Source organism: Poecilia formosa, unplaced genomic scaffold (assembly GCF_000485575.1).
Source record: "Poecilia formosa unplaced genomic scaffold, Poecilia_formosa-5.1.2 Scaffold65, whole genome shotgun sequence".
Taxonomy (NCBI): domain Eukaryota; kingdom Metazoa; phylum Chordata; class Actinopteri; order Cyprinodontiformes; family Poeciliidae; genus Poecilia; species Poecilia formosa.
The window spans coordinates 1,472,260-1,498,551 of record NW_006800004.1 but is presented as its reverse complement, the minus strand read 5'-3'; the positions used below and the strand labels follow the sequence as shown (position 1 = coordinate 1,498,551).

Below are 26,292 nucleotides of genomic sequence, written 5' to 3'. Positions count from 1 at the left end.
TAAAAACAAAAACTTTACTTTGTTAATCTGCTATTTACTTGTCCACAGCTTTCCATAATATAAAGACTCACTGATTGGGATTATCAAGTAATTTGAATGTACTCTGGGTCTCAGTCTTTTATAACACGTCTCTAATCTACACATAAATTATTGTTACTGAATGCAGTCATTCAGTAACAGTTGCTGAATGGTTGATTATATCCACCATTTACCATTTTACCATGTAAATGGTGGATATGATCTTTTCTTTTAAGCCATTTCATCCTTTTAAAATTCTAATTCAAGGTTTGATATTGATTCTAATTGAGGCTTGTTTATAACTTTTTTTTTTTAAATTAGCTAAATAAAAATTCATTTTATCTCTCTTACTAGCCACTAAGCCTTTGATCGTTGGAATAACTGGTGAAGATCACAGGTATTGTCTGATGAGTCACAAAACTCTTTATTTGTTCTGATTAAAAAACAAATCAGAGAGTAATTTGAACATGCTACAGCAAAGCTGACTTCAAATTTTATTTAATGATGTGCTTAAAAAAATAAGACGAAACGGTTTGCGTGGTCTTCTAGAGTCTTGTTAATCAACATGGACTAGTGAACATGCTCCTTTAATGCAAAAATGGCAGAGAACAAGATGGTTATTAACTTGTATTACTGTTCTTAGTCGGGTCTCAGAGAAATGAGAGGAGAAAGACTATGTTTCTCAGAAAGGTGTGATTATCTCCAGAGGAACAGGATTTAGTCTATCAGTGAAGCCCATCCTGGACCTGCCTGAGAGCGCTGGAATAATTACAAAAACAACTTTATCTGTAAAATCAGTTACTGCCACTTCTGCTCCCCTTAATAGAAATCTGATACCGAGTTACAAAATCAAAGATGAGCATTTTGCTGTCTTACGTCTATGAGCTGCAGGCTGGAGGTGACTCAGTGAACAAATGTACTGCTTTGGTCTAATTTCTGGCATGTACAAAAACATTGGAGTGTACAGCAAAACAGCAAACTGAAGGCATTGTGTTTGGATAGGTGCAGTGGTTGCTAACACAAACAACTCTATCTATCTATCTATCTATCTATCCGTCCGTCCGTCCGTCCGTCCGTCCGTCCGTCTGTCGTTCACAAGACAGATGATATTGTTTTGTCTGTTTCACTGGTTCAGTGAATAAAAAGAGACACAGATCATGGAGAGTACAAGGCTGACGACCACTGAGTAGATACGGTTAATTAACGGTTTCACCTAAAAAAAAAAAAAAAAAAAAAAAAAAAAACGAAGAAAAAAAAATGAGTATATTTCATCAAAAAAAGGTACTCAACCTTTAAGCAATAACCTTTTCAATCTCTTCATCCAGCTGGTAATCACTCTGACTCAAGCATGCTCCATCTGTTTCAATTATGTTTGGCTTTCGGAAAAACATTCACCGTTTCATAGTTCCCTTGCACCGGGTCATGAATGGGCAAAGGGAATTATTCTCATTCGTTCTCTGCACAGATTAATCTGGGCACACACTGTTCAATTTTTAGACCATTTTCAGATGACTTTTGCAACCAGGTTGAGTTTCGACTTAATAGTGTTTTGTGCATTGTGTAGAATAAAAAACGGGCGACAAGCAGCGATTAACACCTCACCACCAGCTTCTGATCAACAACCTACAGTGGGAGGAAAATTTTAATTCTGGTTGTTCTTTGTGAAGCTATCTAACTTTTGAAGCAGAGTCATGAGTCAAATTTACCTGAAACTCTCACAAGTCATTCACTGTAACACTACTCAGGAAACTATATAAGTAACCTAGCTTATGATAAGTAAGTACGAAAAGCAATATAATAATTGAATGTTACCAGATGTGTTTAGAGGATGTGACCACTACCAGGAAAGGGTCCGGTCCCTGTGTTCAGGTTCTGTGGCAGACTGACAGTCAAGGTGGCTAAGAGAAAGCTGCCTGCAAGGAGTGAAGAGGGCAAAACAGGCCATATGCATCCAGAGGACCCAGGGATCCAGGTCCACCAGCGATTCACAGAGTGTGGAGGGGTACAATGTTCATCCCAGAGGATAACATCAAGGATGCTCAATGCCCCAGAGAGATCTCCCTGCCAGATGCTTTCAGATTCAGATTCTATATCTGATTTGAGGAACCAAACATCTCCCTTAGCACCAGACCTAGGCCTCAACCAGGAGAAGATACACCGTGTGTAACAGATATTTTAAAGACATCTCTTCTTCAGACTTGAAGACCGCCACAATCATCCCCATCCCCAAAACGTCCACATTGACAAATCTGAATGTCTACTGTCTGGTAGCCTTCACCCTGATAGTCACGAAGCGCTTTGAGAAACTGGCCAGGGCTGTGTTGACCATACAATAAATTTTTATGTTTTGTGGTGGTCAGTATAAAAATTGCTTTCCTGGAGTCAACTTTAGTGTTTTTATAGCAAAACTAAAATCCTGTTGTCTAACCCCGGGAGCTCTTAAGGTTTACCCTGGGATTGGGTGGTGAGGGGTGGGGGGCTTTGTGTGAACAGGGATGTTTTGGACATGATGGTTTGAATAAAATTATTATTTTATCTGTCATTTAGTCATTAAGACAATTTTTGGGGAAAAATGTTGCGCTACAGAATCTCTTTAGTTGCATCGAGGACAAACAGGTCTTTACACTGTGTCAGAGAACGGTGCAAGGCACTCCATTCTCCTCCACTGGCATAATGTAACAGCATGAGGTGATGAGGAGTGGGGTGTTGAAAGTCATTTCCTAAATAAACAGAAAAGAATTTGCAGAAGGCCTGGCCTGTTGTTTTAACTCAGGGTCGACTTCCCAGAACAATAACAAGCGAGATGACTTTCTCACTGCTGGATTTCAGCTCTTGTGCGTCTATACACTGATTTCCAATGGTGTGAAAACCAAAGTTTGAAACCAGAGAAAACGACACATCTTCATCATCTTCAGTCTCCAGCTCCTCTTGTCTATTTGCTGCCACCCCAAGTTACCCCAGTGCTCTTTGTCTCTCTTGTGCACTGCTGGTTGATTTGAATGGTGAAGCCCTGGTGGTTAAACTTGCCGACCTTCTGCACAGCAACTCCTTGCATCTCCACCAGCTGTGTTTCCTTCACAAATGTGCTCAAAACTTTGTCACTATTCCACTAAAGTAAAAAAAAAAAAAAAAAAAAAAAAACACCCCACAATATTGCAATTGCAATGTTTCCAGTAAATGAGAAACAATTAAAATCACTTGTGAATAAGTTTGTTCAAGTGATAAGTTATTAAGAAACACAATCCTCCAACTGCTTCTTGCCATCTTCTTCACTGTGGTTTGTGCCAGTGATAACATCTGGTTGTTGATCATGTGACTCGTGTGATGTAGAAAAAGTGTTTCCATTGCAGTTTTGGGAAATAAACCAAATTTGATGCTGCAACCCCCCGCCCCAAAAATAAACACCTGGTCCCAGTCCTAGTTTAATATATCTATATATTATCTGTTTTAGTTTGAATCCCAGGTTCCTCTTCCCCCATCATGACATTTAATGTAAGGAGTTTTGAAAATATTCCCTTGGGAAATAGGAGTCTCCATCAAGAAGCATCATCAGCTCTTATTTTTAATTAGGCAGATTGATGTGACTTAATATATCAGTAAGTGTTGTGGATCCTATATTTTAATTTAATAATGTATTACAAATATACAATAAGAAAAAATGTTGACCACTTAGTTTATATTTGTTCAGAAGCAGAGGACTTTATTGGGTCTACTAATCATTAACGTTGCGAAAACGATTCTCTCTGCCGTCATACATAACCTTGCGGGACATGCCAGTATAAATCTATTGGATTTCATATGATGTTGGTTCACTCATCAAACTCTGATATATAGTGTATTTTCTTGTTTGTTTTTGCAACAACATGTCAAAAAACAAAAACCAACCAATATCTTTTCCTTTTCAAACATTTGATTCTGCTTATTGTGAAGAAAAACATTGGCAAGAAATGAACCACAGTGGTAACAAGAATGAAACATTGGGTCTTTTTGGCTTCTATAATGACTTCTATAATTATTAATAATAATGAACAGTAGGATTACATGTTGGAATGTTTTAAATAAACTATGTGAAACAACAGCCATCCCTTTATGATTTGTTGAATTTTTTCAGTCCTCTCACTCTTGGGGGTTGAGTTAAACAATCAGTTTAAAAGGCCGTTGACCTTTCTCTTTGACCCCTCTCTCCCTTAGCAGGGTGTTATCTGGACCAATCATCTTTCCACTCTCCAGCCTCTGTAAATCTGCCCCCACCTCTTCCTTCCTCTCTTCTTCCTGATTCAGGCACTTCATTGTGATAGCAGGATTTTAAATCTCTCACCTGCCCTGCAACCGCCTCTACATTTTGTCTGTAATCTTTAAAAGCACAAATGGTAAGCATAGATATTTAGAGTTTTGGAGGCATTTCTTTGGGGTTTATTTGCATTTAATGAACTTTATGATTATGGTTCTGAAAAGGATTTTTGTTTCTGAACTCAAAAAGCTGATGAAGGCTGGTCCTTCAATCTTTTCCCATTTGAACAAAGCTTACTTTCAGTTTGCTTTATATGCTTACAAAAGCACTCTGCAAATGACAAGATTTCCTTCAACGTACCAGTAGTTCAATTCTTTTTTATCTACATGAAAACTCAACAATAAATTTAATTTGTTGAAGTATTCAACTTCCATGAACCTCATTGTCAAGTTATGAGTACATCAGTATTTTTAGTGAGCATTTCTGAAACAGTTTTTCTTTTGTTGCACTAGAATGAAGAGGATTTACGATTTTCAACATCGCCAAAGTTTAATGTGTGTTTCTTTTAGCCCCCAGTGATACAATAATAATTTATTAAAGTTACTGAGAAGTCACCTAATAAGGAAACAGAATTCCCCTGTGTGTAATTTAATCTCAGGATAAATCCATTTGTTCTGTGAAGGGATCAGGCTTGTTAGAGGACATTGGGGAACTAATGGAGACCAAGGAACAGCAGGCAGGTCAGAGAGGACAGCGTGGTGAATCCTGGAGGAAAAACTGTAAAAAGCTCCAAAAGATTAGAGGCTGGAGAGAAAGATCGCCTTGCAGCAAGAAAACTACTGCAAACATAAAACCAGAGTTAGAAATGGAATGGTCTGGATCCAAGAATATTTAATTCTTCCAGATTCAATTCAATTCAATAGCGCCAACTAGCAACAAGTTTCCCCTTTCTTCCCTTTCTGTTTATTCAGTCGAGTATTTGTTTAAACTGTTTTATGATGTGCTTAAATAAATGTGACATTAAGACTTGCTGCTCTTTTACTTGACTATTTTGTCTGGATGGTTAACCTTTTCACTTTCCTCCTTAAATAATTGAAGCAGATTTTTCAGGCAATTGGTACAACAATGATTTATGGCCCTGAGAAACTTGACTGCTTTTGAGTATCATTTTTTTTTTTGAAGAAGAAGAAGAAGAAGAAAAAATCTGAGAACATTTTGGTGAAGATATTTTTTTAAAACCCAAATTCCACAGTTTCTTTTTTCTATTTAAAAGAGCAAAAAACAAGGAAGAATTTGCGTTTTTGGCTGACCCTCCTCCAAACTCCCTTCCTTTTCACATCTTCCTTCCCTCTTCTCTCCCTTTAACCTTCCCTCTCTCACTTCACATCTGGAGGGGGTTCTACCGCAGATCTGTGACTCCTCGCCTGCTATGGGACAGCCTCAGCTTGGACCAGATATCACGCGTCGGTTCTTTTCAGCAAATACTGTTCCACTTTTAGGACAGCTTTTAGGGGTAAAGTAGTGTAGTAACTCTGCTGCATGATTTGCGGTTGGCTGTTATGTTGGACAGAGCTCGCACTGAGTTTCCAGAGTCAAGGTAATTCATTTATGCATGACAGTTCTGCCTTTTGGTATGTGTTAAGACAATCCAGTCAGCTAAATATGAGCAGAGCCTCTTCATAACCTCTGCTCTGCTCAGAAACAGCATGAAAACAGACCAAAGCCATAAAAGTACTCAGTATCTTTATTTTGTACTTTAAGCCCATAAATGACAACTTTTAGCAGGATATTGGTGTTCTCTTAGAGATGGCGTTAAACTTCTCTATGACCCTTGGTTGCTATGATGTTTTTATGAAGTCGTCTGTGTGCACTAAGTGCTCGCTGCGCTGAGTCTACTCCAGCCCATATTTTTTAAGCTGTTTGTATTAGCTCTTGCCCTGCGACAGCCTGAAAAGGTTCCTTTGATGGACAGCTTTTAGAAGCTTGCCTTTAGAGCTGCTCTGAGTGCATAACAGTAGTATCTCTGTCAGAATCAGAGGATGTAATGAAGCTGTGTTTTTTTTTTCTTGGACTTGCTCAAGAAAGAATAAAAAAACAGCAATATTTTGCTGAAGAGGTTTGCACACACCTCACTTAAGACTTCAAATCGCAGCAAATCACTGGTGCATTTAGGAGAAACAGAGCAAAAGCCCTAACATGTTATGCTTTTGTTTCTTTAAATTAGACTTTACGTTTGGGAGTTGACCTTCTGCTACTGGTGGAAATGTGCTTATAATGTTTATTTTTATATGTTAGTGATTGATATCCAGACAGATTTGAGGTGAAATATTTTAAATCAATCTGGTTTATATCCAGGCTGTATCTGTGAAAATTTGCTTCATTATAAATTTATTCAGTTTTTCCTGTCATGTTTTTCCTCAAGTGCTTCAGGTAATCAGACCTTTACTATCAGATAAAGATAACCTGAGTAAATACAAAAAAAAAACCCTTTCAAATGATGATTTTGTCTCTTAAAATCCATCCAAATGAACACTATGAGCACTATGTGAGAAGTATGCAGAGTGCTTGCTAAATGAAGAGTCAGCTGTGAATAACCGCATTTCTTTTTGAAAATGAATTCAGCTTGACCAGAACAACTAATGCTATAGAATCAAGGAATTGTTTAAATAGAAACCTGCCTGATAACATGAAGTAGGTTCACCTGAAGCCAACAGTCGACACTCGGTCATGTAGTTGCTGGACATTTGTATTTGCACACACCTTTCACACACGGCACAGATCACCGTTGAACACCATTTGACCTTCATCATACCCCACACTGACTTCTCCACTCTGTCCCTGCATCCTTCAGTTTGCTTTAACTAACCAAGTTAAAGTTAAAGTAACCAAATTGTGGCATACGTAAGTTTTGATTTTTAATTACTTTGTATTATTTTTCTCTGGCAGTTCACAGACTGGCTCCTCTGTGAACAACTACCTCGGAATTTTCATCCAGGAGTTTTTGGCCATTTAACTGTCATTATAGTAGGTATTTTGTAATGACAAAATACCTATTATTACTGCATTTGACAAATGATCCTCAAAAGTATTAGTCAGCTACGATTCAAAAACTGGATAGTGAAAACAGACAAGTTGAAACTAAATATCAGCATTGCCATCCGAGCTCATTTCTGCATAAATACAAACTTCTGACCAATTATACAAAGGATTTCACTGAGCTCTGTGAGAATGAGAGGAAGACTGCGTCCTGCAGGAAGATGCCATATTCGTCATGCGTCTACATTTTGAAGCTATGGATGAAGCACGTCAGAGCCTTTAAGGTCTATACAAGCTCTGCAAGAACAGAGATATTTGATTTCTCTCCCAGTGCTACCAGTAAGAAACAGCACTCTTCTGTTCCTGCAGCCCTGGTTTGGGCTGCAGGATCTCCTTCATCCAGTCTTGAATGAAGGAGATCTCAGAGCAGACAGACATACTGAAGATCAAAGTCAAGAGCTACATAATTTTTTGAGTGCTCTTGCAGCTTGTTCTTGACCCATCACCCCAACAGACCTGTGAGGCAAAGGCCTTTGAGCACTTCCTGAAAATTCTTCACTTGTTTCTTTTGAGGTATGAAATATCCCAATCAAAAAGTTTCTTTTTTTTAGCCACCTCAAGTATAGCTGACTTCTTCTTGACTAATAATAACATCATTTCAAACATGAGAATGGATTGGCTAGTTTGACAATCCACTGTCAAACTGCTTGGAAGACTTTCATTTCTGTAGTCGGTACCTACAAACCCAAAGATGAACAATTTGGATTTCTTGCTGGAGCATCCATTTGAAAGCCCCAGCTCAAAGGAGAATTGTTGAACTTAATATTGTTTGAATGACTCCTGAGGGAATTCCAAGGAAAACTCTACTGATCATAAAGAAAACACAAAGGCCTTAATAACATTTACCAACCATCTTGAAGATTTCTGACATTAGGAAAAACATATCCTGCTAAGTAATAAGATAGGAATTAAACATTTTGGAATGTGTGTGTCATGATCGAAACCTGTGAGAAAATTCTGAAGATGAATGTCCAGTTTGTGACCTTAAACTGGACATCAGTTTTATCAGTTTTATCAGGCAGTACATCCACTGAGGTGCATGTACTGCCTTGCTTCATGGAATATGCAGCAGGGAAACAATTCAAACCACACAGGCAAGTCCAACTACGAATGACGATATAAAAGAAGGTTCTGAAGTGATGTCGTCAAAGTTCAGATTAAAAACCGTTTGATATCCTGTGGCATGATGGTAAACAGGCTGGTAACACTCAAAAACCTTCTGATCTTCCTTGCAATGTTGCTGAGTTAGCGGGGTGTTTCAAATTTCCTCCACAGTGATAAAAAAAATACTAATTGTCAGTTTTTGCAAATGCCTGGTGGCAGTTGCTGCTGTCAAGAGTGGCACAAACAGATATTAGGTTTCAGGGGTCAATTACAGTCTCACATAGAGTCTGGTAGGTTTGGATAGCTATTTTCCATTGAAGAAGAAAACCATTTGGGACTGCTATTGTATTTACTCATGTTATCTTTGTCTGATATTTCGGTTTCTTTAATGAGATGAAACAAAACAGGAAAACAGAAGACTGATTGTTGCTTTTTCGTTGAACAGTGGAGATAACTGTTGCTGTGTATTTGCTTGTGTATCAGGACAGATCAACAGTAGACATGGACTTTCCAAAGCATTCCATCCTGCAGGCCTTCAGTGTGATGCTCTTGGTGTGGATGCTGGTACGTTGCCAGACCCCAGTGGAACCTGAGGAAGAAGAAGAGGAAGAGGCGGTAAAGGAAGCTGACACTGCAACACTGGTAACAACTGAATGCCCTTCAGAATGCAGCTGCACAACAGAGGGAACAGTGGACTGTGCAGGAGTTGACCTGACAGAGTTCCCCGAAGAGCTGCCTAATAAGATCCGCCAACTTTCTCTACAGGTCCCCCACACACACACACACACGCACATGCGCACACGCACGCACGCACACACACACACACACACACACACACACACACACAGTTGTGTTTTTGTGTCTTGTGGGGACTTTACATTGACTTCCATTCATTTTCTACAGCCTAACCCTTGCCCTATTCTTAACCCTAACCCTATTATATCTAACCCCTAACCCATAAACAACACTTCCTCTTATGGGGACCAGGATTTGTCCCCTCAAGAAGCAATGGTCACCACAACCCCACAATGTCAACAGAAATGTGTTCCCACAAGGATATAAAAACCTGGTTCACACGCACCCACACAAATTTGTATTTTTACCCATATTGGTACTTTGCATTGACTGCCATTCATTTCTATAGCTAAACCCAGATACTTACCCTAAACCTAATCACTACCAGCACAAGCATATCCCTAATACTAACCTAAACTGAAATTAGTCATAAACCTAACATCCAACTGAAGAACAGAATTTCTTCTCTTGGGGTCTGGGCTTTGGGCCCTGAGCAGTTGGTCCCCACAACATGGCAGAGTTAGGAAAGTGGCCATTGCTTTGCATAAAATACAAGACCACACACAAGTTTGCATTTCTACCCATACTAGTCATGGTTGGGGTTAATCCAGACAATTTCCCATGACCCCAATCCTAACCTTAACCTAATTCACACCTTACTTCTAAACCCTGATGCTAAATGTAAACAAAGGGGTCTCTGTATTAGGACCAACAGTTGGTCCTAATACAATGTTTGGCCCTGATAAGGCTTATCTGTTTTCAAAAGATCCATAAATACAGCTAAACAAGTAGTCACACACACGCACATGCACACACACACGCACACGCACACACACGCACACGCACATTGCTCATCAATTTCAGCAGTACACCTACCTATTCATAATCTGAAATTATTGCTCAGAACACAAAGTGCTGAACTTTAATCTGCCTTTGTAAATGTTGCGTATTCTCTTCCCTGATGGCAGAACAACAAAATCAAGGAAATAACAGTGGAGCACATTTCCCATCTGCATCAGCTCGAGACTCTCAACCTCCAAAACAACTGGCTCACCACAGAGGGTAAACACAGTAACCAAGTCTCAACACTATGCAGGAACTCTGTGTTCACTGGGGAGGGAAACTGCAGACATGGTTCCAAGGGCATTTTAGAGACAGAGTGGAATGTTTTATCAGTGCAGTTTTTTTTGTAGATTGGCTGATTGAAGTAAATATCTTCAATATGCACCTGTCAGTAGCAGAGGAATTGCTACTATTTCACTTGTTGCCTGGTTCAGCGGTCTGTCCCAATGTGTGTTTAATTCCAGCAAATAGTCACATACAAGAAATAGATGGCAATGGATGGAGACGAAAGAATCCATTTTTATTTTTTTTGACAGAAAGGTTTCTGAAGTGTTGTTTAAATGACATGGAGTATCGAGTAGCAGGCAATACAGAAACTTAGAAGACAAATTCTTAAAGCAGCATATTTCTTCCTTAAAAAGTATGCTATTAAGACTGCCGTGTGAAAAATGTCATGGTTGGGGTTATTTTGTATGCCTGGTCCTGGATCAGATGTAGAAATTGGGTCATAGGTTTAACCCAGCCATTCACTAAGATTTTTAACCACAGAAATTGGCTTCTAAGATTAATATTCAGCATTAAGCTTACCTAGGAGTGTGTTAATCCAGATTACTTCAATTTAGTTATTGGATTTACTTCAACTCTGCAGCCAGGGAGCCAATCTGCTGAGTCAGCATGAGACAGGCCATGCTATAAACAAACTTCCAATTGGTTACATGGTGAGACAAATTGCGTTTCCATGAACTTAAAATTGCACAAATTGAAATTTCAAAAATAAATGTGCTAAATGGAAACATGCCAATTAAAAAAAAAACAAAAAACAAAACAAAAACTTGATGTTTTTCAATAAAGGTTTTTTTGCGCTAGGATGACGTGTTTTTTCAGCCATATAAAAATAGATTTATTTCACAAAACTACAATGGAAATACTTTTCACTCAACACATGTCACATATGACCAATAGCCGGATGTTACTTCTGCTGAAAATGACAAAGGAAGCAGCAGGAGGATGAGTTTTTGTTTTTTGACTTTTTTGTGTGGGACAATAAACAAAAACACACTGGCTCACCACAGAGGGTAAACAAGTAACCAAGTCTCAACACTTTGCAGGATCTCTGTGTTCACTGGGAGTCCTGTGTGAGCCCTCACAGCACCACACAGTTCATAAAAAGTTCTGTGTCATGTTGAATCCTTCTTCTGTAAAACCCACGACAACAATTTCCCCAAAATGCTGCATATGTAGCTGCCCCCAAGTAGGCGGGGCTTGTTGCTCCAACGCCTGAATAAGACGCCAACTTCTCCACTGATTGGCTGATATAGGATGAGTGCCAGCACCATGGCTTAATTATATCTCATGTAGCTGTTTACAACCTGTGCAGCCATGATTTTTAAAGACGTATTGCATGAACAAGCTTATTCATGTGTGATTTTTTTTTCCATTTCTTATTTAATGGGGACACTACAATTGCAAAAGTGTGCTTTAGCTGAACATAGAAGTTTTGCACACTTTTGTAGAGTGAGAGACAGAACACACAATTGTACTTTCACTTAAGGAATATTTATAGTCTTTAATGACCCTAACAATTGTTTTGTGGACTGTGGGTGAAAGAATACCTGGAAAGTATTCATGCATTCATGGGAAGAATGTTCAAGTTCCATAGAAAGAGTCCTCGACCAGGATTCATCAAGCCAACTCTATTTTTATTTACTTAAAAAATAACAGTGATGAAAGTGCTAAACTAAAAATAATCCATAAAACAAACTAATTGAACCTTTGAATTTTATAAGGTAGATCTGACATGCATTAGAAACACATGTAATGATCAAATGTAGAAATAAAATACAAGTAAAAGTAATATCAAAAACATAGATATGAGTAAATAACGAAAATATAAAAATGTAATAGGACTTGCTGGCAACTGTTTTTCTCAGTGTAGAACACCATATGAAATATTGCTTGTAAAAGATATGAGTGCTCCGTCCCTCAAGAGTTGTTGTTCAGAGCAAAGAAAAAAGTTCTGCCAGACAGAGTCAATTAGTTTTATAGCCAAGGACAGAAGATTCACCTAAACAAACAGACTTTACAAACTACAACCCTTAAGAATAACCTTCAGGGATGACTAGGTAAAGTTTATTCAACAAAAGAATAAACTTTTGTAAAACGTTTTGTGAATAAAGACATAACATAATTTAGGTGAATAATGTAATGTGAGAGGATGTAATAAAATTTCTAACACTCAATCCACAGCAGATAGTTCACTGTGCCACTCTAGGGAGCACAAACTGCCATCAATCAAGCCTTGGTGATAACATGGCGCTGAGTCTTTCAGCTCACTGTGTCATCATCAACTCAATCTTCTCCGGATAATTGTATTAATTCAGCTGCAGTAAAGGGTTTTAAGCATTGATGGTGTGTTTATGGTCATGCCACAGCAACTTGATTAGATTTAAGTCCAGACTTTTGACTTTGCCACTCCAAATGATCTGATTTGGTAACATATGAAAAGCTCAGATCTGGACTTGTTGGTGTGCTTCGAATCACTGTCCTGCTGTAAAACCCAAGTGTGCTTGGATCGAGAGAGGAATATTCTCTTTCAGAGTTTTCTCATAGAGAGAAAATGTCAGAATCCCATTAAAAGGTAAAAAAAATGAAAGCAGGCACAGACCATCCTATTACAACTGTCATGTTTGACTCTCAGTACAATGTCCTTTTTCTATAATGTCGTGTTAGGTTTACTCTAGAAGATGTTACATAATGCACACATTACAAATATTTCACTGTTGTTTGACCATTCCCCAGAATGGTTTCTCTAAAGTCTCTGGGTTCTTTGAAATGTGGTTTTGTGTTTATTTTTGGTCAGTAGTGGGTTTGGCATTGGAACCCGCTCCTGTAGAGGCCATTTTAACACACTCTTTTTTCTTATTGTTCAGTCATGACCATTAACCTGTGAGCCAACTCTGTTATGCTTTAGAAGTTCTTTTGAGATGTTGGAGTAACGTTGGTCTACCAGACAATCCTTGAATGGTTCACCACTCTTCTGTGTTTTCTCTGTTTGTGGATAACTGCTCTCACTGTGGTTCACTGGAGTCTGAATGCTGTACAAACGGGGTTGTAACCCTTCCCGGTCTGATAGACATCAGGGACTTTGTTTCTCATTGGATATTGATTTTTTTCTTTTAAATAGGATTTTATGTGTTGCTTTTTCAGATCTTTTAGCCTACTTCATGTTGTTAGGCAGGTTGTTTTTAAGGGATTTGTTAATTCCACTGACAAGAAGGCGTGGCAAGGGAAACAGAACTAAACAAATGTGGTTAATCACAGTTAGTCAGTTATTTAAAAATTAGATCTTCATGTATTGTCAGGGTGGTTTGGATAGGATTGCTCCTCTAATGAATGAAATCATCTTGAACACTACATATTCTATTTAGCTTTATCTGATTTTGAAATTGTGTGATCTGAAACATCTAGGTTTGACCGAAAAACTTGCATGCATGTGACATTATGATTTCATAGGCAAGATTAAGTATTAAAACAGCTTTGATCTCCAGGTCTTTTTCTCTGTGGCCCAATTTCAAAGTGATAAATTATGAAGTCAATTTTTTTTTTAAGTAATGTTGGATATGTCATTTTTATAACAGTTGAAGTTGACACAGTTACTTGATTGTGCAATAAAATGGCATTATGTGCCTGGAAAATACATATTACCCCTCCTTTTGGACAATGCAATGAATTTTTGGCAGGCATATCTATATTAATTCACATTTTTGTCTATTTTTCAGGCCTTGAAGATGAAGGTTTTGAAATGCTTGAAGAGCTGGCTTATTTGTACCTGGCTAACAACAAGGTGAGTCATATGCAAGAATCTAAAATGCCCAGAATTATCACACTGCACAATGGCACGATTGTTTCTTTGCTCTCAAAACATTTTGTTGAGACAGACAGTAATAGCTTACGTATTGTGTTTTAGCTGGTCAAAGCTAAAAATGCTACTGACCTTCCTGGACAAGGCGAGTGAGAGAGAAAGGATGGGCAGATTTGTGTGTCTAAAGGGACAAACAGGAAAACAGAATGCAGGAAGAATAGAGGATTTTTAAGAGCTCACTAAGCCTCAAAGACATCCTGTGTTACTTTAATACATAAACCATGTTATTAAGGAGAAAGCTCTAAATGAATGTGTAATCTCAAAAATGCTTCTCTGCTTTCTATATTCATTTGACAGATTTTAGCATTTGAGAGTCTTATATTATTGAAGAGATACATCTTTTCTTTTTAACTATGATGATGTTCAGAAAGAAAAACTTGTTTGTTATATAGATTTACTACACATAGAGGGAGATATTTTAAGCCTTTAATTATTGGAATTTTGATAATTACAGGTTACAAATAGAGTTAAACCAAGATTCAGTTTTTTTCTCAAAATGTTTTTATATCTTCCAAAAAGTTAAATATTGTAAACTTTATCCAAGCAATTTATATATAAAACAATTGAATGGAAGGAAAACACTTCTTTTGCTTGGAAAACCTGCTAAATGAAACCATTTTACATGTTACATGCTTTGAGGCATACATAATCTGGGTAATTAATTTTTTAGGGGCAACAACATTTTGATTGTTGATGTAATTTGATGAGAGGTCTCAGAGCTCAGAGGCTTCTGGGTAATCTGGGCTGTGATTTAGATCAGAAAAATAGAAAAGGAGATGTGGAAAGAGACTTTTGGCTTCAGGTGTAAGACATTAGGGAAGGTGGAGATTGCATAAGTAGTTGGAGTTTCCATAAAATGGCAGAAATGAAACCAGGAGATTACGATGCATGCTGGAAATGTGACAGGACCAATAGAAGGGTTATCATATTATATAATATGCAACGCTTGTTTTCAGAAACTGCGTGTCTCATGCCATCATCAATCAGAATTTGATTCAGGATGACTTCTTGGAGAGTAAATGCAGTCTGGATCAGACTGGAAGAATTTTCACCTCAATGTATGGATTAACCTTATATTTTTATTATGCAAATGTTTGAAGCACCTCTTTTCTTATTTTCTTTCTTCTCCCTGTTCAAATCTTGTTTGCTGCAGTTCTGTTTGTAGATTCCTAAAATCGCTCTCTCTATTGACACTGAGACGGCCTCTTTCACTCCCTCTACTAATACCAGTGGCCTCTTGTGCTTTTGGAAGGAAGATCTAACAACAAACAATTTACAGTTCTTTGTCTCCAACAGCTTAGCCAGAATAAGGCATTTAGAAGCATTTCTTATTCAGTATTCGAAAATTAATCCTTTATCTGGTTCTGAATAAATTGCATCTAGCAAGCAAAAAAAACAAAACAAAAATAAATCACACAGGCGGCTCAGAAAACATGGCAAATGGCCAGTGGTGACAATAAATACATGTAAACCACATAGAGAAAAATAAAAAATAAATCACAATGTTTCATTCAATCTCTGATGTGCTTGTAGCTCTCCTCTGCACCAAGAGTCCTGCCGCCGTCTTTGGTCAGCGCTGATTTTGCTGCTAATCAGCTCTCCAGGATCTACCCATACACATTTGGTCATAAACCAAAACTAAGGTACCGACAAGTCTTATGTGTGATTATACCTCTTTTTATTTCAGGTACAGTTAGTAGAACATGTCCTGTGTGTGTGTGTGTGTGTGTGTGTGTGTGTGTGTGCGTGTGTGTGTGTGTGTGTCATGACTCCATAGGTCTGTGTATCTCCATAACAACAAGCTGACAGATGAAGGACTTCCCGATAACATGTTCAATGCTTCTGACACGCTGGAGATCCTCACCATATCCAGCAACTTCCTGAGGGTCGTTCCCAGCAATCTGCCAGCCAGTCTTCTCCGACTTCATCTGAAGGTCTCACACATGCAGCAACAACAATAATAATAATAAGGACACAAGCGATTACAATAACACACTAGAGCACATTTCAATTAATACATGCATTTAATCTTAGGGTGCCTTTTCTCTGGCTGAAGATAGATGTACTGCAGTCAGGCTGAGCATGGATGGTCTCTGGTGAGGCCTTTAATTATGAGAGCAGTGGGTGAATGTGGTTTATTGGCAGAAATGTTGGGTCTTACATGACAGATGGTAGCAGCAGCAGTGACCACGAATCCAAAATTGTTACTATGCAGATGATACAATTTCCTGTTATTATCTTTATTAGTAGTAATGCATCATTTAGAATTTCTCAGGTTTGCATTTCATGTTTTGTTTTTGTTCATTTAGAACAGAATTAGCTTAGATGCAGACAATTTAGCAGCTAAATGTTCTAAAAGGGCAACAAGTAGTTTAAACATTGGAAATCAAAACTCTTCAAGGGAATGAATGTGAAACTATTGAATCTAATCATTATATTATATTCCATATTTGATTTAAACAACTTTTTGCATGGTGCTAATTTGCTCATAAATGCACTTGGTATTGGCATAAATATGTTGGAATATGTCTAGGTTTGTGTTTAGCATATTATTCTTTATAATGAGAACTGTATGCGTCACTGCTGTCCTAGATACATGGCAGCCTTGACCTCCACATGCTGTCCAACTGGCTCGTATGGGTACAATCTATATCAAAAGCCGATACACCTCAGTTACAATATATCTCTTACTGTTGTTGTGTAAAGTATCTTGCACAGTTTAACTGAAAAGCACATTTCAGAAGAAAGAATATAAGAAAATGAAATAAATTCAACAAGCTCATTGCATAAGTCTGTAGAGTCGAAGTTAAAACTTAGTTGAAATACTTTGGTTTTTCTTTTCTATTGGCATCCTACATTTTGACTTGGAAATATTTACCCAGGCTGCTTTATACCTCTTGCTTTGTGTGGACATCTTTGTCCACAGATCCGGACTTGAATTTAAAACTTTTATTTAAACCATACTTTTCCTTAGCCTCAGACTCACTTTGATGTTGAAAGTAAAATTCATCTTGCTCTGCAACTTTCTAGCATATGTAAATGTTTTGGATCAAGAGTAATTGACTGTTCAACACTTCATACAGCTTGAAAAAACAAGTCTAGTCTGTTGCCTGATTAATGGAAAATTTAAGGGTTAATGAGCATCTTTGAAGTAAGAGGAAAAACTATTTCAACAGATAAGTACGGTAGTGGCTTTATCATGTTGTGTTAGTGTTATATTGCAGGAGGGACTGGTGCACTTCATTAAATAGCACCGTGAGAAAAGAACATTATGTAGAAATACTGAAGCAGCATTTCAAGAGTTGAGTCTTCAGCACAAATAGGTCTTCCAGATGGACAAAGTTAATTAAGGACAACATGTTAATGTTTTGAACTGAAAATCAAAAACCTCTGATATTTGTTCCATAGAAGTTTGCAGAACCAAAAGAGAGCAAACTTACAAACCTCACTAAACTAAACCAGAAGAAATGGGTCAAAATTCAAAAATTGTTGTGAGAAGCTTGTAGTGGGAAACCCAAGGAACATAAAAATATCTAAGAAAATTATATTTCTAGTTATTTAGAACATTTGCAAATAAAAATAATTATAGCAATCTTTATTGATGCTTATAGACAGATTTAATATCAGACAGTAAGAAAAATGATTCTGTCTATTTATATAATGTATGTAGAAGTTTCTTAGTATGAGCCAGCTGGGGTTCATGTTTCTCTAAAACATTCTATGACCAACACAGTAATTAAAATGCAGAACAAGACACTTAAAAACCCAGGACTCCATCTCAGTCAAATCAAATCCTGAAGCCGTGTCCGGAGCCACTTCTTGTTTCCTGCCTCTATGTCGTTTCCTCCCGTTATTGTTCTTCTTCGTCTTCTTGTGCTCTTCTTCTTTTTCTTGTTCCTTTTCTGCTCATTTCCTTGTGTGTTAACACATCACATTTTTTCCTCTTCTCTTAAAATCTTGAATATCTTTCCTGATGAAGCCACCAGGTGTTTCCCATCAGTGGATATTTAACATGATTAATACGTCAGAATAAAAAGACTTAAGATGACATAATTTAGTCTGGTTTTTATTCACATCCTAAAAATCTGGCAGGTTTATCTTGGTCCTGTAAACCTTTTAGATCCAGAGTTTATCTGTGCTTGGGCTTTTAAGTAAACACCAGCTAGTAATCCTTCGCTTTGACTGTGTTTTAGAAACATCTGTTAAACAAGCCAGAACAGAATTAGGGAAAAATGCCTGTAAATATGCAGCAGATGTTTCCTGGAATAATTTTTATTTAAAAAGAACCTGAAATGTTTGGAACTGGATACAAAGAGAAAGCTTTAATCAATTCTAATGATTTTTTTTTCATATTTTGCTTATTTATTGTTATTATTACTGTTTTATTTGTTGTAAGTTCAAGTGTTTTGAACCCTTTGAGACATTTTACCTAAAAAAAAAAGACATGATAAAGATTTGATGTCTGATTGAACAAGTGGACTTTTGTTAAATGTTTGAAGCAGGACTAGCCCTACTGGCCTGAAGCTAAAGCTACTTCATCACGGTGTTAACGTGGAGGGAAATCTTCTTGCATGTTCCTGCATGATCTGGTGGGATCGTCATAGTGAGACACAGTAGTGATGTGAACTGGAGAAACTTTGCTTGCTGAGTACTTGAGCCTGGCAGGATCATGACTGACTTCACGCCAATAGAGTTTTAGTTAATTTGCCCCAGTCCAGCCACTTTCTGCCAAAGGTTGTGGAGAGCATATCATTTTATTGATCAAAAAATATTTATTTCATGCTACAGAGTAACAGGCTGGAGAAAATTCCAACAGGGGCCTTTGAGGACTTGCGAAACCTTCGAGAGCTTTATCTCCAGAACAACCTCCTCACCAATGATGGGATGGACAACGAGACTTTCAGGTGCGCTTAACATTTTAGTCACAAAACAAAGCAATTAAAATATTTCACTTTGTATTTTCATAACTAAAATAAAGAACACAAAAGTGTGTCACACAACACAAATAGATCATACCTCAAAATGTACACAACTAACAAGTCCACAGCATTCCAAGAGGGAGTCTGTACTGTGAATGGTTTGGTAATGTGATCATCAGATCTCAGATCTTCCTAAATGAACAGCACTGCTGGGCAAAAGACTTTACCTGATCCAAAATGAACCGATCTGCTTGTAAAATTATAACCACCAGCTGCAGATATTTAACATTTTGGTCAACATTTATCTTTGCTCTATAGAACAAGGATTTAATAAACTGTGCAGTTTCTTAACGTTTCTTCCACTGTCACCATAAACACAATAGAATCGATATATTCCACTTCAGCAAACTTACCACTTGGTGGTCTGAACGGTAGTTGGTAGTTGGTTAACTGCCAGTACATTTAGCTAAAGCTGCAGGGGTAACTGAAGTCTCCTGGTATACATCATCCCTTGATCCTACTTGGACAAAATTTGTTTTTATTACTATTTACAACTCCCAGTGTGCATTTCAAGCATCTTTAAATGCAAACCTTGGAATTTGCTCTGTAGCTGTGAAGCACCTAGAAGTCACAAAAAACATAAAGTGTTAAATTACAGAGTGCAGAATCGAAAACATGATTTCCCTCCTCTTCTGTTTCCACAGCCAGCTGAGTAGCCTTGAGTATCTTGACTTGTCAAATAACAACCTGAGCGTTGTTCCTAAGGGTTTGCCTCGCAACCTGGTGCTGCTGCACCTGGAGAAGAACGCCATCCGCAGCATTCCTGGAGACGCTCTCATCTCTGTACGGAACATTGAATACCTGCTTCTACACAATAACAAGCTGCGCTCCCGCTCTATACACCCAATGGCCTTCCAGGTACTTTAAGGAAACGTTGATCATATATTAGATGCTACTCACAAATGTGTAATGGCAGTGCAAATCCTCAAATGCACTGCATAGCAGCAGTGCTCTTCATTCATTTGAATTGCTTATTTCTCCTAGGGTTTGAAGAAGCTGCACACTCTTCATTTGTATAATAACTTGCTGGAACGAGTTCCCAGAGGCTTACCTCGGCGAGCCAAGACTCTCATGCTGCTCCACAACTTTGTTTCTGAAATTGGCCGCAATGACCTGTCTTTGCTGTATACCCTGACTGAGCTCAATTTGAGCTACAACAAACTGACCAACACAAAGATTCACCGTGACGCCTTCAGAAAGCTGCGCATACTGGAAACTCTGGACCTGTCTGGAAATGCCCTTCATGCCATACCCCTGGGCCTTCCGCACAGTCTGAAGGTTCTGGAGATCAAGAACAACCAGCTCAGTGCTATACCATATGGAGCCCTGGCAGGAATGCAGAAGCTGCAGAAGTTGATCCTGAGTGACAACAAACTAAAACTCAACTCAGCTTACCAAGGAGCCTGGATGGAGCTAAGTGCACTCACAGTGAGTGACCTGTAGAGATACTGGTCAGATTATGCTTAGTAACAGGTCTTGTAACCCTAGTCTATTACCTTAACATAGAAGGTTAAAACTTGCAATAGATTATTTTTATTTATATTATTTCTTTTAAATGAGACTGTGAAAAAAAAATCTGTGAAAAAAATTGAGCTTCATTGCCTCCATCCTTGTCATCAGATCTGCAGAGATACACCGCTTCAGAACCTAGCAATCAGAATCATGCTCGTGTATGCACTACTCACACCCTGCCCCTTGTTTCTGTTATGCTACAGCTAGATTCCCTCACCAGAGCCTGCCATGAATGCTAGGCTAGTTAGCATAAGTCACTGATGTTGGCAGATAAAATGTTTTTCAGTAACATTAAGTTGCTGAAAAACTTAATGTTACTGAAATGTTAATTCACAGTGCTAATACCTTCCTCCTGGCTCTGATTGGTTGTTTTTGACTACAGTAGGACAAGGTAGAGGAACTTGATTTTTTTTTCACAGATCATTTGTCTTATGATCTACTGTCACAGCATACTGACAGGTGTACAAAATATGCTAAAAATATTTTTAGAAAAATTACATACTTCAAGTGTGACAAAATGCAAAAAAAAAAAAAATAAAAATAAAAAATGATGCAGAAATTGCCTCCATTCATCCATCCATCTATCATTTATCATCCATCCATCCATCTGAATGGGTTACATGTGATAGTGGTATATGAGTAACATTAATTTATTTTGATATGTTCCTTTTTGATGATGTATTTATTATTATTATTTTAGACACTAGACCTTTCTGGTAACCAGCTAACACACATCCCATCAGACCTTCCTGAGTCTCTGGAGTATCTTTACCTGCAAAGCAACCGGATCTCCAGTGTTCCTGCTTCAGCCTTTGAAGGCACTCCAAACATTAAAGGCATCTTCCTTCGGTAAGAGACGCACAAACATCCTTAACCTTTCTCACTCAAATCCATTGAGTTTTGTATGTGTTGAACCTGAAACATGGCCGCATCTGCATGCTTAAAAAAGTAATTAAAGACACAGTATCTGCACTAATGTTCTCATTCCCTGGTCTATTTGTTCACCTTTGATCTAAACTCATGGATGTGTTTCCGCTGGCAGGTCATTGGTGCTTTCTGAATTATAAACTTAGATAGACCAGATAATGAATCCAATCCACTATCTGGATAAAATAAATTATTTGTCAACTTACAAATAATTCAACACTTATTTGTAAGATCTACAACATTCAGCGTTTACACTTGGAACCATTTTCCATTCTGGAGCTGTTTTTGGTTTTAGTGTTAATGAAATGAGATTTTTCCTCACATGGACGACCTTCTGTGTGCGCCGCTCTGTCGCAAATCAAAAGAAAGCACTGTCTGTTGCGCATTCGGACTTAGCTTCATTTTGTAGAGTACCGTAACACAGGATCTAATCTCTCCAACTCCACTAACTTGAGTGCATTCAGAAAATGTTCCACTTTGGTTTATTCCACGTATTGCTGGCTTACCGCCACAAGCCCTGCAGCTGAAAGCAGCGGTCAGACAAGAGTTAAGAGGTTTTGAACATGTGCTTTCAAGGTATTTGTTCTGGTTTGGTTTCAGTGTGACCTTAACCTTGTTGCTTTATAGCTACGCTTATGAGCTTTGACCCCTTTCGGGATGCAGGTTTGGCATTATTGTCATATCAGCTGCTGCTCCAGTTCTCTCCCCTTGTTTCCCTCCACTTGCAGTATTAAGCACATGGTCTGTACCAACTGGAGTGTTTGCAGGAGGGAAATGGAAATAAATGTTGTAATATCACAGAAATCACTTGGTGATGGATGATTAAACTCATGGATAGGCTGTGTAATCGGTTTCTACACATGCAAGTAAATGGAATTGATCTCATACATTTCTTAAAAATACTTTGAGGTAACTCAAGTCAACACTTCAGTGAGTAAATAGTGCAGAACAACAAAAACTAATTTTGTTCAACAGTTGTAAGAGATGCTCACAATTTGCACCTTTCCGAACTGATTCTGGACCAGCATCACCCGACAGATCTGTAAATTTAAGTTCTTCTGCTAAGTGAGACCTTCGGCTTCAGCAGAGGAAGTGCCAATTTTACAAACTAAACCGTCCTTCCTGTCTTTTGTTCCAAGGTTTAACCGGCTGTCTGTGGACTCTGTAGACGAGAGCTCCTTCGCCCACCTCGTCAACTTGCAGGTGCTGGACTTTGGGACGGGAAACACAGAGCTGTCCTCAAAAAGAGATGAGAAAGAAGGTGGAGAGGTGATAGAGCAGGAAAAATAGAGAACTGGACTGCATGTTTCAGACAACAGAACAGGCTTTTAAACAGGACGGAACCTGTGAATGTTTTTGTTTTGTTTTCTTTTTTTTATATCTCTATCTTTAAATCATGCTGAGATACAGAGCCACATATTTCTGGTGCAGGATACCGGATGGAAGTTCATTTTGTTTAAACCGAACTTTAAAAATTGCTTTTGATTTTTCATATTCAATCTTTATCTTTAAAACAACTGAAAAAAAGAAAAGAAAGAAGGAATACTTCATAAATGCATCTGAACACCAACTTGGGAAGAAACAAGAAAAATGAGTCACTTTCTGTTTTCCTCTTCATTTTTATGTCATTTTGAAAATGGCTGCTCTGTCAGCAATATTACCAATGCAATCTACTTGGATTTGTTAAAGCAAATATAGCAACCAAAATACTCATTTTGTTATTAAAACCACAAAAACAGTTGAATCAAACATAGAAATCAGGGACATATTTCCATGTTATTGTTCTTGGATATTTTACATAGCTAATTACAGACCAACACAAACCTGACAAGATTTGTTTTGATGTTATTATTCAGCAATGTAACAAAAGTCTAAACGTTTTAAGTTATTTTAAGCCAGAGTAGTAATAAAACAACTACAGAGTAAGATTTTTGTGGTTGAGCAGCAGCCTTTCATTGTACTGCCGACCTCAAATGGACTCATAGATGTGATCTTTTAAAGACTGGTGGACTTTCTCCCAGTCAAAGGTTGTGTGATCATAAAGTATAACAAATGTTCTCAGTATGTCCATGGGTTCAATTTTCCTACTTGTAAACCAGAACATTTGATTTGCAAGACCCAATGCATCAGGGCCGTAAGGATACACACACTCTGCTTTGAAGTCCCGGTTTGATATGGGTTTGGTAAAAGAGGAAAAAATGACACCAAATGCTAGATTAAACTACACCTCGGCATAAAATAACCTTCAAAAACAGACATGGAGAACCTCTCCTGCACTTCGGATGAAAATGGTTTTGCTCAACAAGTAAAGATGATTTATTACCTAATGATTTCTCTTTAACATTCTAAGCATTTAAACAGTTTTCATCCAAATTAATATCAACAGTGCTCTACAGACCGTCTCAAACAAAAAATTGAAAACTGAACAGTATCTAATTTTCTGAAGAAATAGTCAAATAAATTACTAATTAAGATAAGGTTAGCTTATCAAACCTTATCTTAGTGAAAAACAAAAGGCCACATGGAACTGAAAAATCTGAGTCCAAAAATACTTTCATAACATCACTTCAAAACAGCATGGCTTCCTGCATGTCATCATGAATTATCAGTCAATCATGCACTGCTATGGTGTGGAGTTCTTCAGATTTCTTCTCCATCTGCACGTTTTCTGTGGCTGGTATTGAAAGAAAACAATCAAAACCATGCACATACTCTCCTGGGTGACAGTGGTGGCTGCCTTTAAAATAAATATTCTTCAGCTGATTGTATGCCCCAGTCAATATTTTATTACATTGTAGTATAAAATAAATTTATCTAGATAAAATGTCTCCTTTCTCCAATGAGAAATGGCAAAAAGGTAAATCGACATATTGGATATGTTTCGGCATCTTTATATGCTCAAACTAAGCTGTGACCATAAGTTTAGTTGTAATGTAGTGCTGTGTAATCCTAACCAATCAAAGTTAGTCACATTTATCATTTTAATTGCAGCCACAATTAAAATGATAAATGATCAGACTTATGCCTCATACATAGCCTGAAAAACATTTCGATATCAGCACTGATCTGAAGCCAGAACCTCTTTAATGTTACACTAAATGCAGCCAATGACTTACTTATGTGTAAAAAATAAATAATGAGCTATGCATGTTCTTATTATTTTCAGTATCATGCTGTATTTTTGGATGAAATAATTCAATCAAAAGAAAAAAATAATAAAACCCTTATCAATATAGCTGAGGAAAACGTTCCTGCTGCTCTTCCTTTATGCCCCAGCCTGTTTTCCACCAAGATATCAAATATTTCCTATCAAATTAAAATGCTTAACTAACATATAATTTTCATCACATTACTATGAACACAGTCACTTGCACATATTGTAGCCTTGTATCGTCACATAGAGTATTACAGTCATTCAAAAAAGCAATAAATCATTGAAAACGATGAAAAAAATTGCTGTCTGTTTCCTTAGAGTCAGCATAATCTTCTGGATAACATTGCTGCAGGTTGTCCTACAAACTGAAAGTTGTTTGACGTACAATCATTTGGTCTCACTGTGCACCAAGTGCCATGGTGCTTCATATATCAGGGGCAGAGGGGGTTGTGTATAGCCAAAAGAAAGCACAGAGGAATGTCAACATCACAGAAGTCAGGTGACTTGATGAGGAAAACTGAAACTGTGAAACCTACTGTTGGTCATAAGACTGAAAACCTGAAAGCAGTTTGACCTTATGTGTGAGCCAATCGCTCAAAGTAACTGAAATCTTTCATGTAGGACAGTAATTTTCTGCTGTTTCAAGGCAATCTTACAATATTACAAGGCAATATTACAGCATTCCCTGTAATAACCCCAATAATCTAATGGACACTGTCAACAGCGACTGAACGGTAGATGTATTCATTTCTAACTTAGTGAAATTGCTTGTCCATGAAAAACAACAGTCAGAGATTTCATGTGATGTTTTGACAAAGGTTTAGTTGGAGCTTCAGTATTTGTACATACTTTGGGTGCGTTCACACTGCAGCCTGAAGTGACCCAATTCCGATTTTTTGGCAATTCCGATTTTTTTGCCGGGGCCATTCACACTGCCAGTAAATGCGACCTGTATGCGTTCTGCAGTGTAAACGGGCAAACAACCTGAAAGTGTCCCGCATGCGCAGTAGAGGGCGCAATAGCGTCAGCGTTCTCAGTGTTCTGCCAACCGCCATAAAAAGAAGAAGTGCTCAGTGTTTGCGGAAGTAAACATGGAGGCTAACGGTGGAGCTAGCTTACATATTTGAAGTTGTTGTACCGCCGGAGCAGCATATTAACAACTTAATCCTCATATAGTCCGCCGTGTTTGTTGTTTTTCTTCCCGCTTGCGCGTATCAGGACGCAGAATAGTGAGATTTGTTGAGAAACAGTGACGTTCAGTTCGGATGAATGCTACCTGAACTTTAGGTCGTATTTGAATCGGATACGTATCGGATATGGGTCACATTCGAAAAAGAATCCGACCTGTGCTGTTCACACTGCCATGAAAAGATCGGATACAGGTCGCATTACGTAAAAAAAAATCGGAATTGGGTCACTTCAGGGTGCAGTCTGAACGCGCCCTTAATGTACTAAAGAATAACATCAAAAACTGTGGCATGTGTTTCTCTAA

At 38.0% G+C, this 26,292-nt stretch overlaps 1 protein-coding gene across 2 annotated transcripts; it reads left to right on the top strand.

Moving 5' to 3' along the window:
* The first annotated feature begins 5,607 nt into the window (after nucleotides 1–5,607).
* Nucleotides 5,608–25,091, top strand: podn (podocan). 2 transcript variants are annotated; one of them, XM_016672741.1, is made up of 11 exons: nucleotides 5,608–5,846; nucleotides 8,933–9,214; nucleotides 10,213–10,306; nucleotides 14,086–14,150; nucleotides 15,762–15,871; nucleotides 16,006–16,162; nucleotides 19,017–19,132; nucleotides 19,852–20,065; nucleotides 20,192–20,635; nucleotides 21,463–21,568; nucleotides 22,786–22,911. In XM_016672741.1, exons 2-11 carry the CDS (start codon nucleotides 8,951–8,953, stop codon nucleotides 22,812–22,814), a joined length of 1,599 nt encoding a protein of 532 aa, XP_016528227.1. In that variant the 5' UTR covers nucleotides 5,608–5,846; nucleotides 8,933–8,950; the 3' UTR covers nucleotides 22,815–22,911. The 2 variants fall into 2 exon arrangements, with proteins under 2 accessions (XP_016528227.1, XP_007554723.1); XM_007554661.2 differs by having other exon boundaries at nucleotides 5,609–5,846; nucleotides 21,420–21,568; nucleotides 22,786–25,091.
* The last annotated feature ends 1,201 nt before the right edge of the window (nucleotides 25,092–26,292 follow it).

Excerpts from the sequence above, each read along its gene's own strand:
- podn (XM_007554661.2), top strand. The coding sequence starts at position 8,951 with ATGGACTTTCCAAAGCATTCCATCCTGCAGGCCTTCAGTGTGATGCTC. Across the intron at positions 10,307-14,085 it reads CAACTGGCTCACCACAGAGG|GCCTTGAAGATGAAGGTTTT; the intron begins GTAAACACAGTA and ends TCTATTTTTCAG. Across the intron at positions 14,151-15,761 it reads TGTACCTGGCTAACAACAAG|CTCTCCTCTGCACCAAGAGT; the intron begins GTGAGTCATATG and ends ATGTGCTTGTAG.